This window comes from Mugil cephalus, chromosome 13, assembly GCF_022458985.1.
Source record: "Mugil cephalus isolate CIBA_MC_2020 chromosome 13, CIBA_Mcephalus_1.1, whole genome shotgun sequence".
Classification (NCBI taxonomy): domain Eukaryota; kingdom Metazoa; phylum Chordata; class Actinopteri; order Mugiliformes; family Mugilidae; genus Mugil; species Mugil cephalus.
Window position 1 is genome coordinate 23,030,025 of NC_061782.1, and position 17,986 is coordinate 23,048,010.

Genomic DNA, 17,986 nt, shown 5'->3' on the forward strand with positions numbered 1-17,986 from the left:
GCACTGCGTGCCTAAATAAAACTGAAAAAACAAGCAGAATTATGGCATGAGTGGATACTGAACTGTAAGATGTTATGTTACTGATGGAACAAAAGTGTTGTCCCTGGATGCATTCAGTTCATCAGTGGTTCATCTAGTTCTAATTCTCATCTCATCTCATCTTCTACTAGCGCTTATCTTCACTAGGGTCGCAGGGCTGCTGGAGCCCATTTGTAGTTCTAATTGTGCTTCCTTCAAAATATATTTTTGCAGTTCAGTCACTCTCTCCTGAAACAAAATATTACAATGCTGAACAAAACTGACATGGACTGTCATTACGGTTGGTAGTGATACTTGTGGTCCCCAGAGAATGAACTATATTGACTCTAGTACTCCCTTCACTTTTAACCTAACTGCACCAACAGGTTTTATTAAAACCTTATTAAACTGTCTCTTGCATCAATACTTGAAAAATAATCCCACTTGTGAATGTTTATACTTTGCTAATATTAGCATGTAGCTCAAAGCACTGTGTTGCTAGCGTGACTGTGGAGTATAAAGGGGGCATAAATGCACCAAAAGACATATAACACTCAACAGACCTAAAATATAAATGAGACTGAAAGAATTGTAGCGATGTAGCAAATTAAACTAATCTCAACTTTGAGACAATGACCAGTGGGAGTGTGTGATACAGCTGATTGACAGATCAAGCAAACATAGATGTCCTGTAATGTTTAACGTCCAAGACTTTGCCTCCTACATCAAATCCATGATGCTGATGGAGGGCTTGGATGAACCCACATGGAGCCGTAGCATTTGCGGTATTCAGAAGGAAATAAGATAGAGGAGAGTTACCCGGGCAACCAGGGCCTGGAACATTGAGACAAGCTGTCAACTACAAAAGAGATGAAGAAATGTTTAGAAGCTGCAGTCTTGATGTATTGTGTTGGTAACACACCATGAAATCCCAGAGTCTTCATGAAAGCAATAAAAGTTTTCAGAGCTTAAGAAAAATGACAGACCAACATTTTTCTTCTTTTGTGGTGGTGGTGGAAACTTGGTCTGGAGTCTGTCCGTTAGAGACTGATTATGCTCCAGCAAAGATCTGCAGGGCCAATTAAATTGTTCGGCTGGGCAGAGTAACAGTGACATAGTCACAGTCACATGTTATCAGAGTGTCGTTGATTGGCTTTAGGACTATCCAGTTATGTGCAGAGGTATTTTTCTCTCTGTATCAATTAAAACACGCCCCAGATTCAAGTGGTGTGCCACCACACTCTCACTCATACTCTTGTACACCTGCCCAAAATATTCACATTAAACTGTAACAGCCTAATTTGGTGTCGAAATTTTATAATCTTTGGGTAATTGGTGACACATTTATATGTAAATGGTGGAGTAATTATTAATTGTGGTCGGATGCAATATGAATAGAAAGTGCTGTTTGGGGCTTAATATTTTAGGTTTAAGGGAGGCACACATACAGAAGCATAAAGAAGAATAGAATGACACAGAGGAATGCAGGACTGGGGCCTTCAGCCATTGTGTCCCGATACAATATGTGACTTCCTTTAGATGCCAGACACCACAAACACACACATGCACATACATTAGGGCTGAATAGCAGGCAGTGAGGCACCAGGCCCACTTCCTCTGGAGATGTGGACGAGAGAGAGAGAGAGAGAGAGAGAGAGAGAGAGAGAGAGAGAGAGAAAGAGAGAGAGAGCGAGAGAGACAGAGAGAGAGAGAGAGAGAGAGAGGCTGGTATAAATTAGCCTCACACACATTTCTCTTCAGTTCAGACCTCTGGACCCAAACTGCTCCCATCTGTCTCTATCGATTTAGTGTCAGGCTGTCAGTCGTCAAGTTTCCTCAGGATTTTCAAGTTGAAATTTAGTGATTGAACCGAACATACAGCTGGACAGTGGCTAATATACATCGCTGCTTCAGATATCTGCTGGACTCTGAGGATCCGCTCTGAAGGAGGCCGAGTGCCTTGCTTAAAGGCCGCACAACAGAGGAAGGCGAACATCCATCACTGTAAACTTCACTCGAGTTCGTCTCAGGCTAATTCAGAAGTTCCTGCCTCTGTATCCTAAACCAGGTAATGTGTGTGTGCATACTAACTACTGCTTATTTTGCAAGGTTTAGAAGATAAATATTAATTAACATGAACTCATTTTCCCCCAATCAACAGTGATGATTACAAAAAATATATTTAATTGCAGAAATAAAAAGGAAAGGAGACCTGGAAAACCACTGCAGGTTTTAAACACTGTTATCACAACGGAGGTGAAATTTATCCGCAAATATATATTTATTTGAAGATAGAACCAATGTCGAATGGATTTTCAAGAGATGTGATCCAATCTCAGTTTTGGAAAATCATGGCAGATTTTCTTCTTTGTGGTTCCTCAAGCCACACATGTATAGTGTCTGCAGGAAGAGATAACTGGAAGAGGGAAGAGCTCTACAAGTTCAAGTTTTCCAAGTCAAATTTTAGTGTAAAACACAGAAATGAAAGAAGTTCCTGTTAAAAAACAAGTGGAGCTATTTCAGTTTCTACATTAACGCCCCCACATTTGATTTGTTTTCTATCAAGTGGACAGTATTAATAGTGAGTTATAAATACAGCTTGTTATCGGATTAAAGACATCCTCAAGTCTGAGCGATGTCAGTGTCGTTAATCATGGAGAACAGACAGAGGAAAGAGAGATCCTGTGTGTGTGTGTGTGTGTGTGTGTGTGTGTGCGTGGTTGTTTCTGTTGGGCCTTGCAACTTCTTGAGTGTTAAAATATCACTTGGTTTTAGGGCCGAGGTTAGAATTAGATTCTGGCTAGATTAATGGGTAGACATTTAGTTGAGATGGTTAATGTTCGTACAAGAATACAATAAGACAATGGAAAGTCCTCACTTAGATAGAACCATAGGTTCGTGTGTATTTGTGGGTGTGGGTGAGCATTTTTGTTGGCTCTTTGGAAAACATTTTGGCATAAATGGCAACGATGTCAGTTCCAGCAGTACTCATGGGAACCAAATCCTGGTCACATTCAGGCAAAGGGTTTTGAATTCAAGTCAATGATGTGTCCTAACAAAGATACCTACTCCAGCTTGTGTGTGCTGTTATCAAGACAGGATGCAGAACAATACCAAGTGCTGGACAATGAACACACACACACATACACACACAAACACATGCATGAAAAGGTCAGGAGAAAGTCTATACAAGGAAGTAATATTGTTATTAATGATGCTGGGAGCACTTATGAAAGACATGAATATACACACAAAGATACACACACATGTCTGCCATAGACTGGTCAAAGTCTTCTGGTTTCACAAAAACAGGAAGGGAAGGGCATTTAATAAATAAGGCACAATAAAAATAATCTTGAAGATTTTTTTTTATGTTATATTTCTCCAAACATTATTTTATTTTATTTTATTTATTTATTTTTTTTTAGAGATTTGGATTTTATGTGCAATGCAGTTTCTAAAACATGTCGAGAGCCGATAGTAAAAAAGTCTTTCCAACCTGCAGAATCTTCTACATTTCTACATAAAAATCTATCAAAAGATCAGTGGATATTTACTAAAGTCCTAAAAATAGAAGAATTGAACCCATTCATAATTTCACCAACTTGCAAAAATGTGTGAACTCTTGTGCAACAGTAGCAGTTTAGTTGAGTTCAGTCGTCTTTTGAAGAACGACTTGTGTTCTGGGGTCATTGTCTGTTAAGATTAAGCTTTTAAATGTCCTCGCATTTCTTTTCTTTGTTATTCAGGATTTATTGGACCAATAATAGATAGATTATCAATGATGATAATCTGTCCAGGTCCAGATGAAGCAAAAACAGACCCAAACAAGGACATTACCAGCCCTATATAACACAGACAGGACGCTGTTTCATCTCCTGACACGAGCCTCTTATTTAGACCAAACAATTCTACTTTGGTCTCATCTGTCCACAAAACATTTACCCAATAGCCTTCTGGTTTATCCACATGATGTTTAGCAAACTGCTGACGGGCCAAAATGTTCTTTTTGGAGAGCAGTGGCTTTGTCCTTGCTGCTCAGTGTAGATGGTAGATTCATGAACATTAACATTAGCCAATGTGACAGAGGCCTGGAGTTGTGTAGAAATCACCCTGGGTTCCTTTGTGACCTCTATGACAGTCATCTTAAGTCTCCTCCAATTGTTCCCAGTCTGTCTGAGAACTTTTTAACAATGGTTTTGTGACATGTTCTAGGTAATATTTTTCAAGTCTTTTATGAAGAGATTTGTTTTTTGTCTCAGTTCTGGGGAGTTACTGGTGGAGCGGATAGTAGAAGATGAGATGAGATGAGATTAAACCAATAGTCAAAAAACAAGCAAGACTGACCAAGACTTCAATCAGAGAAAGAAGTGACCGTAAAGTTTAAGAGTATATACCAATATCTATCTATCTATCTATCAATCATCATCTAGCTATATCTAATCTATCTAATATATATATAAATTATAATATTTATATAACTATATATATATCAGAAATAGTGTACATAACACCAGGAAGAAACTGAACAATTCGATTCCAGTTCACAATGAGGTGAATTATTAGAACTATACTGACTCATGAGCAAGGAAATTCCCTCAGGACGCTCATTTAGCTACACTCCTTTCACTCCTTTCTCATTGGGAGGTGTAATAAACACCACATACTCTAGGTGGCCACAATGAGCTGCATATTTGAGGTGTTTACAGAGAAGCTCAGTAACTCTCAAGCATACCCATACAGAGTTTAATCTGTTAAGACTTGGTTTTACAGTAAAGTTAAAAATTAGTTAATAGTTGGGGTTAGTGTAAGTGATTTGGATTAGGCACTTAGTTGAGATGGTAAGAGTTTGGGTAAAGGTCCAGGGAATGCATCATGTCAACAGCAGGTCCCCGCAAAGATGGAAACACGAGTTTGTGTGTGGTATCAGCGTTTACAGTGGACGTCTAGTTTTCCTTCCCCTGAGACAGGCGGAGGGGGAGTGTGGGAACCGAGAGTCAAGCTAAACTAAGACATGGGCACAGACATTTTTATTAATGAGGTCATGACCATGGTGCGACGCGGTTCACGGGGTCAAGATACTAAAAGAACACAAATGTTTTTGCACACACACAAACTGACAACAGAGCCGCTTATATAGAGAGAACTTTGACTAAATACCCAGAAAAAGGAAATTGTAGACATTTATGTTTCCTTCATGCAATGATTCAGATCTTTTTTTTTTGTTTCATTGCATTTTACTTTCATTGATCCATCAGCTCTCAGGAAAACTGAAGTCAGTGTATGTGAAACATGGCGTAGTTCCATGTGTTCTCACAATATTACTGGATTTGTCATGGAAATAGGGAAAGTTGCTCTAAAATGTTACACATAGCTACATGTATTGTTCTGAACTCCTCTAGAAATGCATTGTGCATTCATTTCCGACTTCGCTTACTTTTGTTATTTAAGTGCACTCAATGTCATGTCTTGCTGAGATAATTAAAAGGTCTTTCGTTTCAGAAAACAGAAAAGAGAAACACATATTCAGGTGTATTTATTACAAAATAAATCATAAAATGAACTGAATACTTTGAGATTTCTTGAATATCATTTGTGACAGCATGGCTGAACTGTTGGCAGTATCTCACATCATGAGTTAATAAGATGTACATGAATGCACCGTGTGGCCCACCTGACCCTGCTGTGGATGTTGATGTAAACCTCTGCTCTGTGCTCTGTGTTCCTCAGGTGGATCTTGTACCTGCAGAGTGACAGCTGTGAAATCAACATTTGCAGAGTTGAAATAAACCTTTGCTGAGCTGTAATCGGTCATGGCAGACTGGAGCCTTCTGGGAAACTTCCTGGAGGAAGTACAGGAGCACTCTACCTCTGTTGGCAAGGCATGACGCACAAACACACAGCAGAACACTTCACACAGTGAATGCCAGCACAGCACCAGTCTGCCGTCCTGTCCACACGATGGACAAACACTGAAATAACATTTATGTTTTACCAAATCATCCTGTTTAATTTGTACATCCTGGGCTGTGGCTTATGTCTGAGTCTAAACCTCTAGAAATAAAGTTTATGTAATGTCTTATTTATTTAGATGTTCAAACTTCAGAAAAAGGCTACATCCCTTCAACCTATATTTAATTTCTAAATAATTTGAACATGGCCATTATATAAATATTGAAGTCAATTGTTTTGAAGTCAGTCTCCATAAATCTACACGCCCTCGTACAATAAATATCACTATATTTCAATATTATTGTTCATGAAACTTTGAATATTGGTTGCTTTTTGCTCCAGGTATGGCTGACCATCCTGTTTATCTTTCGTATCCTGGTGCTGGGGACGGCGGCCGAGTCTTCGTGGGGAGACGAACAGGAAGATTTCGACTGCGACACTGAGCAGCCAGGCTGCGAGAACGTCTGTTACGACAAAGCTTTCCCTATAGCTCATATACGATACTGGGTAATAACCTACACCACAGGACAACAGGCAAAAGGATGAAAACGGAAACGTGCTTCAGTATCAGCAGGCTAAAATACAAAATGAAGAATTTAAATGAAAGGAAATGAAATCAAGGACCACACACCAACATCTGTCCTAAAGATTCAGCTCTGATGTTATACAGTATGTCATATGATATTAGATCGGAAAATTGCTACATTACATTCCCTGAATAATGTTTTAGCTTATCAGTGACAAAAAGCATAAAGCATTTTTTGTAACAGCTGGAAGTCATGTTGTAACACTCATGTCTGAAGGTTTATTCACCTAAAATGTTCTGCCATCTTGCCATCAGCAAGGAGGAAACTATTGTTTAACACATTTTAAGCTGAAAATATGTTTATTATAGAGTTTAAGATTATATCTTCCATGTAGCTAATGATTTCCATCCAATTCAGGGCTGAGCATTACAGAGAGTTAAAGTACTTACAGTAGTTCGTACAGCCGTTTCGGAAATCATCTCCCATGCTTATGGAGCTGTATGGAGAAACCAAGAATATTATCATTTCAGTCTAGTCAGAAATCAGAAACCTTTAATCAAACTGTTTTCAATCGTAAGCCTATCTGTTGTCTTCCCAGGTTCTCCAGATTGTGTTCGTGTCCACGCCAAGTCTGATCTACATGGGCCACGCCATGCACACTGTTCGCAGAGAGGAGAAGAGAAAGAGCCGAGAGGAGGAAGAGGGAGATGGGGGTGGGGGAGAGGAGGACCCAGGAGGAGGTGAAGGCGGAGGAGGAGGGGGAGAGAAACAGGGGGGAAAGGGAGAGAACGAGAGAAGAAAGGAAAAAAATGAAGGCTCATCGGCAGGTCGAGTTCGCCTGAAGGGAGCGCTGCTGCAGACCTACATACTGAGTATACTGATACGCACCGTCATGGAGGTGAATCACTAATACTACTACAGGTTGTGTAGCAGACTGGTCTTTATTAAGAGAAAATGGCTTCTGTGAACTAAATCCTGAAAAAATTTAACAGTTTTATACATGCTCCCCTGTGCTACAAGTAAATGTGACAGCATGCAATATGATATGAGATTTAAGGGTGGCAAATACAACAGGCAGTGAAAAGACTAATTTTACTTGAAGTGAGGTGAATTTTCAAGTTAACATAGATATATTTAATGCATTGGTACTGGAAAAATCTTTTCCCCTTTCCCCTTTTTTTCCCCGTCAACTTTAAGTTATGATGTTTAGAAACTAAACTAACTAAACTAATCAGGGAATGGGGTGGTGAGTGGAGATCAGGCTCAGCTCAGGTGATGCTACTGGGGCGATGAGAGATGGTGACGGCGAGTAGGAACGAATGAAGGACGGAAAATATCTGACAATTCTCAGGCCAAAAAACTGATCTCCAACTGTAAATACAGCCTGACTGTGAGTGTACCTCCACCCAGGTGGTGTTCCTGTGTCTCCAATACTTCCTGTATGGAATCTTCCTCAATCCTCTGTATGTCTGCAAGGTAAAAGCATGAGTTATCAGGGATTTATCTGTGTGATTTATATTCATGTGCGTAATCTAGCCATTCTCATTCTCTCACAGGCCTGGCCTTGTCCGCATCCTGTTAACTGTTACGTCTCAAGGCCAACAGAGAAGAATGTCTTCATAGTGTTCATGTTGGTTGTGTCGGCTGTGTCTCTGGCTCTCAGTGTGCTTGAACTGTATCACCTGGCATGGAGACACTGTTGCAGGTAGGAATTCATTTTATTTATTTTTTTTGCATATATATGAGGGTACGAGACCCTACCCTAGTCATGTGTTCCTTTCAAAGTGCAAAGTGCAAAGCAAAGTGTACAGCTGTGTGAAGTAATTCAAAGAAAGAATTCAAAAAAGTATGATTGAGTTGATTCCCAATTTCAATTTCATTTTCAGAGTTTGTTTTGATTTTTATATTAACTTGCAGTTTTAGTATCTGAGGTAGGCTACACAATATAATGAGCAATCTTTTTATTTGTTGCTATAAAATCCTTGTCATGTTTGTTGCCTGTTCAAATCAGTTGTAGCCTAAATGTATTTGCTTCTGAATTTTACGGTGACTTCCAGCTAATGGCGCCACTGTCCTGGTTCACCCCAGCATCATTTCCAGTGTCATCATACAGCTATGTTGAATGTAAAACCTCAGCAAAACATACTGCAAGCTGCCTGCTCTGAGACAGTTAGACACAGTGACGGTTCTACCCGCTGAAAATATAAAACTGCCCACAGAAACTGGTAGGGACTAAAAACAGATAGCAGGAATTAAATGTGTCTCCTTGCCATGTAAATAGGCAACTGCTGTATTTAGGTGAAGTTAGTGTTTACCAGTTGTTTCTGCTGCCCCCAAGTGGACAAAACTAAATATACAATTGGGGTGTGTTTCAAAAATATAAAGCTGTTTTTCAGACTAAATAAATGAGAATAAAAATGAAAACATTTTTACTTTGGGCACTGTTGTCATACTAACTTATACTTATCTTTCTTAACTACTTAACTGTAGCTTAAAGTTCAGCCCACAGGCCCCTTACTGGCCTGGGGCCTCAAGCGATTGTCTGCCTTCCCTGAGGCAACAGTTGTCTGACGTTGTCTGTGGCTTTGGTGCAGGTGTAGAGTTCATCAGCCTACTGATATGATCAGGTTTGTCTTGGCCAGAGTGTTAACTTCAACACACTATATTCGTATATATCCTTATATGGTACCTACTTTTTTATTATTATTATTCAGGAATGTACTGTATGTGTAAGACTTTGTGTTTTTTTCCAGCTGATTTCTTGAAGCAAATAAAGGACATTTCCCACAGTGAAGTACTGTCTCTATTTTAAGCATTAACTTCCTGGAATTCAACATACACCACGAAAAGAAACTGAATGAGAAGAAACACTGGAGGTCCAAAACATGACTGTGGGAAAGAAGTATGGCTCATTGTGGGTTCCACAGAGCAAATAGTTTACCGTTGTTTCATAAACTCACACTGCCATGGTACAGTTGAAATAATTACAGCTGCTAATGTAGATGTTCTTGTGAGATTTTGACATTTATGGTGACTAAATGACTTTTTCATTGCAGGAAATTCCTCATGGTAAAGGTCATCACTCCTGCCGAAGCCCGTCTCGGCCGACAACTCTCTCTGTCACCTCCACCACCATCAACCCCACCTCCGGATTTCAGCCAGTGTGTCACTGGCTCCTCGCACTTTCTACCCCCACCTTTCCCCAGCCACCGGCTTGCCAACCAACAAAACTCCGAGAACATGGCTACAGAGAAGAACAAAATGGCCGCCGCTGTGGAAGAAGTGAACTTCCTCCAGATGAGCTGTTATTCACAGATCCAGGACGGCAGATACCTGAGGAACGGCCCCGATGGGCTGCTGCTGAAAGACAAACGAAGATTCAGTAAAACCAGCGGCAGTAGCAGCCGGACGAGAGCGGACGACCTCTCCGTTTAGAAACTAGTCGGATTCACCCAACACAACGTGCACATAATACGCTCAGTCTCATATCTCAGCCAGCTGTCAGAATCAGAACCATGTAGCATAGTTGCTGTCTGTGATTGAGGAGACTTTGTTTTTCTGTTTTGACAAGAATCTCTGCAATGTCATTACTTTCTCAATTATTTTCTTTTGACATTATATGGCTTTCAAAGTTTGGCTCTAGCTAAAACCAGCAAAGGAAGGAGCAAGACACCAAGAGACACCAAATCAGCGCGGGAGTTTTGCTTGTTCATGAGACATTCATTTGGTTACCATCCTGGATGGAGAGCTATGGGTAGTCTGGACTGAATAACCTACAAAAGCATTTTCCTTCTTCCTCTTTTTATTTACCACTGTGTCTTAACTGTGCAGCACATGCAATGATTTTATTCGCTGAACAGCTTTTTGTGCACAGTGGCAGCGACTCAGACTCGAGACTTGATCTGAATCTTTATGAGTCACACGCTTTTAATTTGTCATCACCAGCCAGCGTGGACAAGGCATCAAATCTCACATCGCATTCACAGTCGCCTCAGAAGTCATAGTTTGTGTCTGAGCCTTAACAAGCGCAACAATAGTGGCTTAAAGTTTGCACTAAACTCCAGACAAATGTGCTTTTTAAAGCAGTGCACAAAGAGTCCATGCATAATTGTCTGGTTGGTAATGTTTGACATCATCTAACGTCAGACAGCTCTTAAAACAGCACTTACTGTGATTTTACACAATAAAATTTCAAATGTATAGTAGGGCATCTCTCCTTTCAAGCTGAAACAGTGCCCTAATATAGATATGAAAATTTGCACTGCATTCACTGTGATGTGCAACGTTCACTTTTACAGTTGTGGAAGCACATATTGCAGGAATGTTTTATGATAAATCACCAGTGGAAAGTGTTTTTTTTTATATATATAACAGTGATTGCAGATCATTCTGAAAGATGAGCAATTACTGCAACACCTGACCTTGTTAGTCTACTCCAGTTTTTTTTTTAATTTTCTGTGTATGGCAAGCACTTTTAACATGATCAGATGTGTCCAATGAACTTGTGATCAGTCATAAATTGGATATATTCTTGGAATAATCACTTAAAATGTCCTTATAAAGATATAACCATGTACCATTGTGTAAAACTTCAAATCAATCAATCTTCAGTTTAGCTCTGATTGCGTTTTAAGATTGTTTTAAAGCAGGACATGCTTAATTGATACGTTAAGATATCTAAGTTTTTTGAGACATGACTGATTTGCAGCTCTTGAATCTACCCAGGAAATAACAACTGAGCCTTTGATTTGTGGAAGTCACAACACCGAGGCCTTTCATCCAACGTTTTACCTGAGGACTGAGCCACCAGGACTTCATTTTGCACTGGAACTTGACTGGTGTGATTCTGTGTAGCTGCTCAGTCATGATTTTTACTCTATATACTATGTATTTATACTTTGAGACATTTGTCCACCTATTTTTTTCACACCAGCATGTTGTTTTTAAAATCTTTTTAAACGACAAATGTATCATCTATGTTCCAAAGTGTGTCAGTTTGGGACACTATTGGGTAGATTTTATGGCACTGTATTGTGGATTTTATCATTTTGACTAAAGCACAAGGGGCTACAGCCTCTACAGTCTGAAACTACTACCACTGTAGATTTTGTGGGTTTTTTATATATTATATATATATATAATAGCAGACAAAAGGATATCAAACACCACTTCAATATGTATTGTTAGATGACTGCTTCTATTGGTGAAAACTTAAAATTGTTTGATATATATTATATTTACTTGAATAATGTAAATAAAACTACAAATAAAACGGTTCAGAGTGTGTTTTTACATGCATGAAACACAAGTGCAGAGCTCGTTATAGTCATACAGCAGAAATGTGGACTCTTTGTTACTCTCAGGGTCGCAAATGTTAGCAGAATTGAACCTAACAAGATTAAAGGTGTAAAGGTGCACTAAAGGTATAACAGTTGTCTGTGCTTTTTTATCAGCAGACAATGTGACTTTTCAAATCATGAAATTTTCCAGACAAGGCAGTGCAGCATACACAACCCTGACAATGTAGCAACTAAATGAAGTTCAGCCATCACTAATATTTTTTCTGCAAGTAAAAGGCCTTTAGCTGGTGCAAGAAAATTCTTCGTTTCAGCTTTGATACCTCTCAATTTCTAACACTAATAATTTGCACCTTTGACACCTTTTAAATGACCAAACAGAAGCAATTTATTTATTTAGTTTAATATATTCAATGACAAACTATCATCCAGCTACCCTGATATAGCCCAACTCAAGTCTTGTTAAAGTATGATAAGATAAAATTCTCATCCAACCAATCAGATCTATTTTATCAATTTCAGGTAAGTATGACTATGTCACTGTTACTCTTCTGTCCATCATCACATAAAGCCAGCCCAAAAGATTTGATTTTATCTTTGCCAGAGCGCAATCAGTTGACTCAATAGGGCGAATCCAGGACAATTTTATGCACAAACATTTTGTGGCCAGTGGAATTTCGTCTGACTTCCAGGTAATATGCAGTCATAACCCATAGGTTATAGGTATAACCTAAAGCTAAGTAGCTAAGTATCCAGCAAAATCACCATCAAACTGTAAAAAATGTTACATTTAATTATAGTAAGGAATGCAGTTTGTCTTATGGTTTAAAAGTAACTGCTTGGCTGCCAGCAGTGAAGCGCTGACAGAAATGTACAACCATCATAGTAGTGGAGTAAAAATGTAAGGCTGCATGTGCATGATACAAAGTGTACAGTCAAAGTACATTTAATAACTTTGTTATTACTGCTGGACCTAGACGACATAAATCTAAGACAAACTGAATGACCATCAGTGTAGTTACACGTTTATTAACACCAATAGAAATCCCCATCACAACTGAAAGTTGTTCACATGCTGACCTCTGAGCTCCTGACTATTTTTTCTTAAACACAAGTGCTTCAGTGATGGACAGACATCAAGCCAGTAAGTGGTGAGAAACTCTGGATAGTCTAAGAAAGTGGATTAAAATAAAAATCCTGCCTGGTTCCCACGGCCAGTATCCAGTTTAGAACAGAGGCTGGTGGAAGAATTCCCAGGAAGGTCATCTGAAAATATTAAGGAATGTTTGAAACTCCAATACAGAAGAGTTTGGGCTCTCAGTTTTCGTTCCCTTTATTCCTTTCCTGTTTTCCCGTCTGCAGCGTTCCTGTTTAAGTAGCAGCCTTACTTGTTCATCTTAAAGATTAATACACTAATCACTACTATAGATGTCATTATTTATTATATGGTGAACTGCTGTGTACCTGATTAAGTGGATGGAGGGACATTATTGATACAACTGGTTTCAGGTGTGATGAGTTTAGTCCTTTGCCAATTTCTTCTGGGACTACAACTTGATTACTCTAAAACTGCCCATCTCTGGGCACAGTTCTCAGGAACAATGGCTACAAATTCAGACAAGGCTGGGACAACATCATTTATCTTAGATTATCACACAAAGACCAGTCCAGTGCACTTCCCACTTCCCTATAATCCCAATGACATATTCCAGTCCATGTAGTAAAGTACCAATATCAACAGGGTCTAGCAGGGCTAGTCTAGAGACTGTGTGTTGTGAGACACTGAGGAGATTGTAACAGTGCTGTTACTATACCATCTAAAACCTGACTGAAAATCCTCAAATGAACATTCTTGTCAAAATGACACATGACTAGTTTATGATTATGTTAATAGTCATAAACTAGTTGACTTGAGATTGTATGTCATCTGACCTGATTGAACCATGCTTTCCCCAGGTAATTTCCTGGTCCCCACCTGGACAACCAGGGATGGAATGATGACATGCAGATAAACATGTCACCACTGGTCACATTAGGTAGATCCAGAAAACTTCAGTTTTGTGAAAGTTACACATCGTTTTGGGTGTCATTATGCTCAATCGCAATTGTGTGATAGCTTATTATTAGTCAGCATTGACAATGTATATGATGTGGTCCTGAGTAAATGTTTTTTAAATTAAAGCTGACGTTAGTGAAGTTGGTACGTCCTCTGTCTTCTTCATCCGTCGTCTATCAGATCTTTCACTGCCGTTTTCTGTCTTATCCAAGTCAATAAACAAAGACCTACAATCAAACTGATTCATCATTGGGATAATCAATCAGAGGATTTGGATCAGTAGAGTCCCTTCTGTTGCTGAAGTTCACTTTAAGATGATCTTTGTCTGCAGAGGAGACAGAAGGCAGTCAGAAAAAATGAACTAAGACAAAGAAGACACTGCCAAATTACGAAGACAACTAACATCAAGGAAACAGACAGAAATCACAACAAGACAGAAAATCAGACAACTATAGAGAGACAAATAAACACAGACACACAGCAACCACGGTCAAACAACCAACCAACCAACCAGAGAAGAACACACAACCAGAGGCAAACAATCAGTGTAATACAAAAACCAACCTTTCACTTTGAGCTCTACTACTTTCTTCCTCAGGATGTTTCTGTTGTTGCTGTAAACTTCACACACGTATGTTCCAGTGTCTTTGTCTGTGGGGTTTTCCAGGGTCAGACTGAGATCTCCACTTTTCAGAGGTTTTTGATCCATCTTTGTTCGGCCTCTGTAAATGTCAGCCTGTTCTCCGGACTGATCAGAACCGCCCTGATACACATGAACCCTCATGTATTCAGGTTCACTGGTTTCCCACTCTACTGTGCTGTCTTCAGGTAAGTCACCTGTGGTCTTGAAGGGCAACTGGACCAACTGCTCCCCCTTCTCCACCTCCACCTGACATGCTGAGAGGAGAACACAGCACAAAATCATCTGTACTGACAGTAGCAACACAATCGTGTGCAAAGCGTCAACAGCTCCTGGACCCTCAACAGAAACATTTGAGAGCAGCAAGTCGTACTTCTTCTACTATCTGTCATGTTCCTGTCAGCTAGGAGATTTCTAAGAATCAACACACAGGATGTCCTGACTTGAGAATCCTTTAACAGACAGAACAAACAAAAGTTATAAAGAAACTTATAAGCTTCCACATCCTCATCTAAACCTTGCCCAAACTTTTAACGTTAGTCTGGAGGCAATTCAAATCATGGTAATGGACAAAAGAGAAAAAAAATGGACAAAGAGTAACATAGTCATCTGAGCACTGTGGGGCTGTTTAGAAAAAAACAACTAAATAATTGGTTACAGGACTGTCCAATATCATGCGGAGCTGTTTTTGTGGCTGAAATATGCCCCACAATGAAATCCCAGTTGAGTGTTATCAGACTCTCATTTATGTAAGGATTGAGTTTGGCCATTCCAGGCTAAAAGAACATTATGTTTAAGTTTTTTCTGGATCTCTCAATTAAATTGCACATAAGGTACAATGTAGCATTGACCTCTGACCTACTAACCTTTAACATGTAGGCTCACTTGTTTCTTTATCAGGGTGTCTCCATTCTCACTGATGTTGCAGGTGTAGGTGTGGTTGTCTGTGTCAGTGGGGTACATCAAGGTCAGACTGAGGTCTCCAGTTTTCAGCAGATCCAATTTGGTTCTGCCACCGTAAAAACAGTCTTGTTCCTCAGGCTGGTCAGAGTTGTTCCGATACACATGGACCTTGCTGTGGTTTCTGTCCAGCCACTCCACTTCAATGTCTTTAGACAGGTCAACCGTGGTTTTAAAGGGCAGACGGACATACTTCACACCTGAATTTTCCTCCACCTTGAGAACTAATAGAACAATAATGCACAACATCAGTTGAATATCTGCCCTGAACCTACAGTACTGACATTTGAATTGTACCATTAGTACTGACCTTTGACGTTGAGCTCCACTTGTTTCTTCACCAGGATGGTCTCCCCACTGGACACGGTGCAGGTGTAGGTGTCTGTGTCTCCTTCTTCAGGACATTTCAGGGTCAGACTGAGGTCTCCAATCTTCATCTTTGTTCGGCCTCTGTATTTCCAGTCCTGTTCTCCATTCTGGTCTTCGCCATCCTCCTTTACATGGACAGTTCTCTTGCTGCTGTCGGTCCACTGCACTTTAGCATTTTTAGGCAGGCGAACTGTGGTTTTGCAGGGCAGCTGGACAGACATCACTCCTGACTCCACTTGGACCTTGTAGTCTGACAGAAAAACAAAACATAACATCAGCTGTACAGACAGCAGCAGCACTGAAGGTAAAACGACCAATTATTGTCTAGATTTCTAATATTCTGGAGGACAAACAAAAGAATCTCCTGTTATTTGTTTGAGAATGTGGATCACACCCACAAATGTGACCGAGCACAACTCAACAAAAAAGACTAACTGAAGCATTGATTGTTGTTCGGCTACTGTTTACTACCACAGAAGAACAACAACTTCATGAGTGTTGACTGAATCTGAATGAGTTTCTGAACTCTGGAAAAATTGAAGTTTCTCTACAGCTTTCAGATGTATTATGGGTTATGTGATAGCAGAGACTCACCAGACATGAAATATTGTCGAAAATAAAACAAAAGACCCCCAACAACTCCAAAGACAGCAAGCAGGAGGAACAGGGCCACAAGACCATTGGCCCAGGTTGTATCTTTTGCTGTGGAGAGACATAAAGGACAACATGACTTCTGACCTCCAGCCTGTATTTGAAGCAGTGGTTGGTGTTTGCTGCCTACGTTTGACTTGCAGTTGTATTTCTGTTAATTGTCGTCGTCCAATCCTAGCAGCTTTTACGGTGCAGGTGTAAGTGCCGCTGTCAGACACCTTGGGGTTTGTCAGATTCAGGGTGAGGTCTCCAGATTCCAGAGCATTCTTCTTCATGGATGTTCGGCCGCTGTAGTGCTGGTTTTGGTCTTGTAGTTTGTCAGCATTAGCTTGACGCTCGTGGACAGTTGGAGGATTGAAGTCCTTGCGGCTCCACACCACTGTGGGTTCTTCCAGTTCAAATGTTTCAAACTCACAGTGCAGCAGAACGAACGGATCCCCCTCAACCAGCACCACAGCTGAGGCATGATGGGAAACTGAGGATACACAGAAGGAGCAGTTTATTTTAAGCCTCGTTACGCATTAGTCGCCCACCCTAAGGTGGTGTCTGATCCTGCTGCTGTCAACAAAAAGACCACAGCAGAGCAAACGGTCGTTAATCTAACACAGAAGAACCAGCAGAAATGAGCTAAATGCTAACACATGCTCAGCAGCTAACATGTTGTTGTCTAACTTCTCTTTAAGGATTTGGTTGATCATGACAGACTACATAAAAAACTAGGTGTCATGGGTAGACTCTGAGGTTTGCTTGCATTAAATTGGAGGTAGTAGAGAGAGTGAACACAGACAAGTTCCTGGGTATGCATGGACAGGAGGAAGAGCACTGACAACACCGTGGCTTCTTGCTTTCATTTTCACCTCTGTTTCTGGATCTCACTGAACAAATTACCTAAGTATTACCTAGGTATTACCAAAATACCTAATCTGTCAACAAAAATTACTAGTGACGCTAATAATGTGAAACTTTTTGAAAAGTCACTTTCTATAGATAAGAAATAAGAAACAAAAAGTAAACAGCAGAGTGGGGGCAGATAGACAATGACTATGTATAAAGAAACAGAAACTACAGTCCAGTATAATATATTTCATAAGATAAAAACACGTCTTACAGTGAAGAAGGATCACAAACACCACAAGCATCTTCAACCTCGTACGAAAGGGCCGTAGACTGGTGGGACACTGGCAATGGGGGATACAGGCGCGACGCATCGGGAGCGAGCACTTGCGAAGGAGACGGCAGAAAGTGCAGAGAGAGAGAGAGAGAGAGAGAGAGAGAGAGAGAGAGAGAGAGAGAGGGCGGAGGCTGCTGTGTGCGTGCGTCTAGTATACACAGTCAATGGCGTGCGTCCATAAGACCTGTAAGTCATATCACAGTTCGTGCAGTCTTTATTTTCATAAATTGATGATTATTGACACCTAGCTTGTACATGCTAACTTTGAAGCATATGGTTGTTGCTAATTGATTAGCTATCGGTGTATGTGCGTATGTTCAGTATTTAAGCTAGTGAGGGCGCTGT

At 40.2% G+C, this 17,986-nt stretch overlaps 2 protein-coding genes across 2 annotated transcripts; one reads left to right on the top strand and one right to left on the bottom strand.

The window, feature by feature from the left end:
• Positions 1–1,781: 1,781 nt before the first annotated feature.
• On the top strand, positions 1,782–11,773 carry LOC125018341 (gap junction alpha-5 protein-like). Its single transcript, XM_047602146.1, has 7 exons — positions 1,782–2,086; positions 5,749–5,900; positions 6,313–6,477; positions 7,096–7,395; positions 7,908–7,973; positions 8,054–8,202; positions 9,554–11,773. Exons 2-7 carry the CDS (start codon positions 5,832–5,834, stop codon positions 9,930–9,932), a joined length of 1,128 nt encoding a protein of 375 aa, XP_047458102.1. The 5' UTR covers positions 1,782–2,086; positions 5,749–5,831; the 3' UTR covers positions 9,933–11,773.
• Positions 11,774–12,181: 408 nt separating this feature from the next.
• LOC125018431 (butyrophilin-like protein 2) lies at positions 12,182–17,705 on the bottom strand. The gene is made up of 7 exons (XM_047602305.1): positions 17,579–17,705; positions 16,601–16,945; positions 16,414–16,521; positions 15,761–16,069; positions 15,357–15,674; positions 14,415–14,747; positions 12,182–14,175 (listed from the first exon to the last, which is right to left on the bottom strand). Exons 1-7 carry the CDS (start codon positions 17,676–17,678, stop codon positions 14,084–14,086), a joined length of 1,605 nt encoding a protein of 534 aa, XP_047458261.1. The 5' UTR covers positions 17,679–17,705; the 3' UTR covers positions 12,182–14,083.
• Between the last annotated feature and the right edge of the window lie 281 nt (positions 17,706–17,986).

Coding starts and splice junctions, on each gene's coding strand:
- LOC125018341 (XM_047602146.1), top strand. CDS start 5,832: ATGGCAGACTGGAGCCTTCTGGGAAACTTCCTGGAGGAAGTACAGGAG. Junction 7,396..7,907: donor TGATACGCACCGTCATGGAG/GTGAATCACTAA, acceptor ACCTCCACCCAG/GTGGTGTTCCTGTGTCTCCA. Junction 7,974..8,053: donor ATCCTCTGTATGTCTGCAAG/GTAAAAGCATGA, acceptor ATTCTCTCACAG/GCCTGGCCTTGTCCGCATCC.
- LOC125018431 (XM_047602305.1), bottom strand. CDS start 17,678: ATGCGTCGCGCCTGTATCCCCCATTGCCAGTGTCCCACCAGTCTACGG. Junction 16,522..16,600: donor AATACAACTGCAAGTCAAAC/GTAGGCAGCAAA, acceptor GTCTCTCCACAG/CAAAAGATACAACCTGGGCC. Junction 15,675..15,760: donor AGTGGAGCTCAACGTCAAAG/GTCAGTACTAAT, acceptor TTGTTCTATTAG/TTCTCAAGGTGGAGGAAAAT.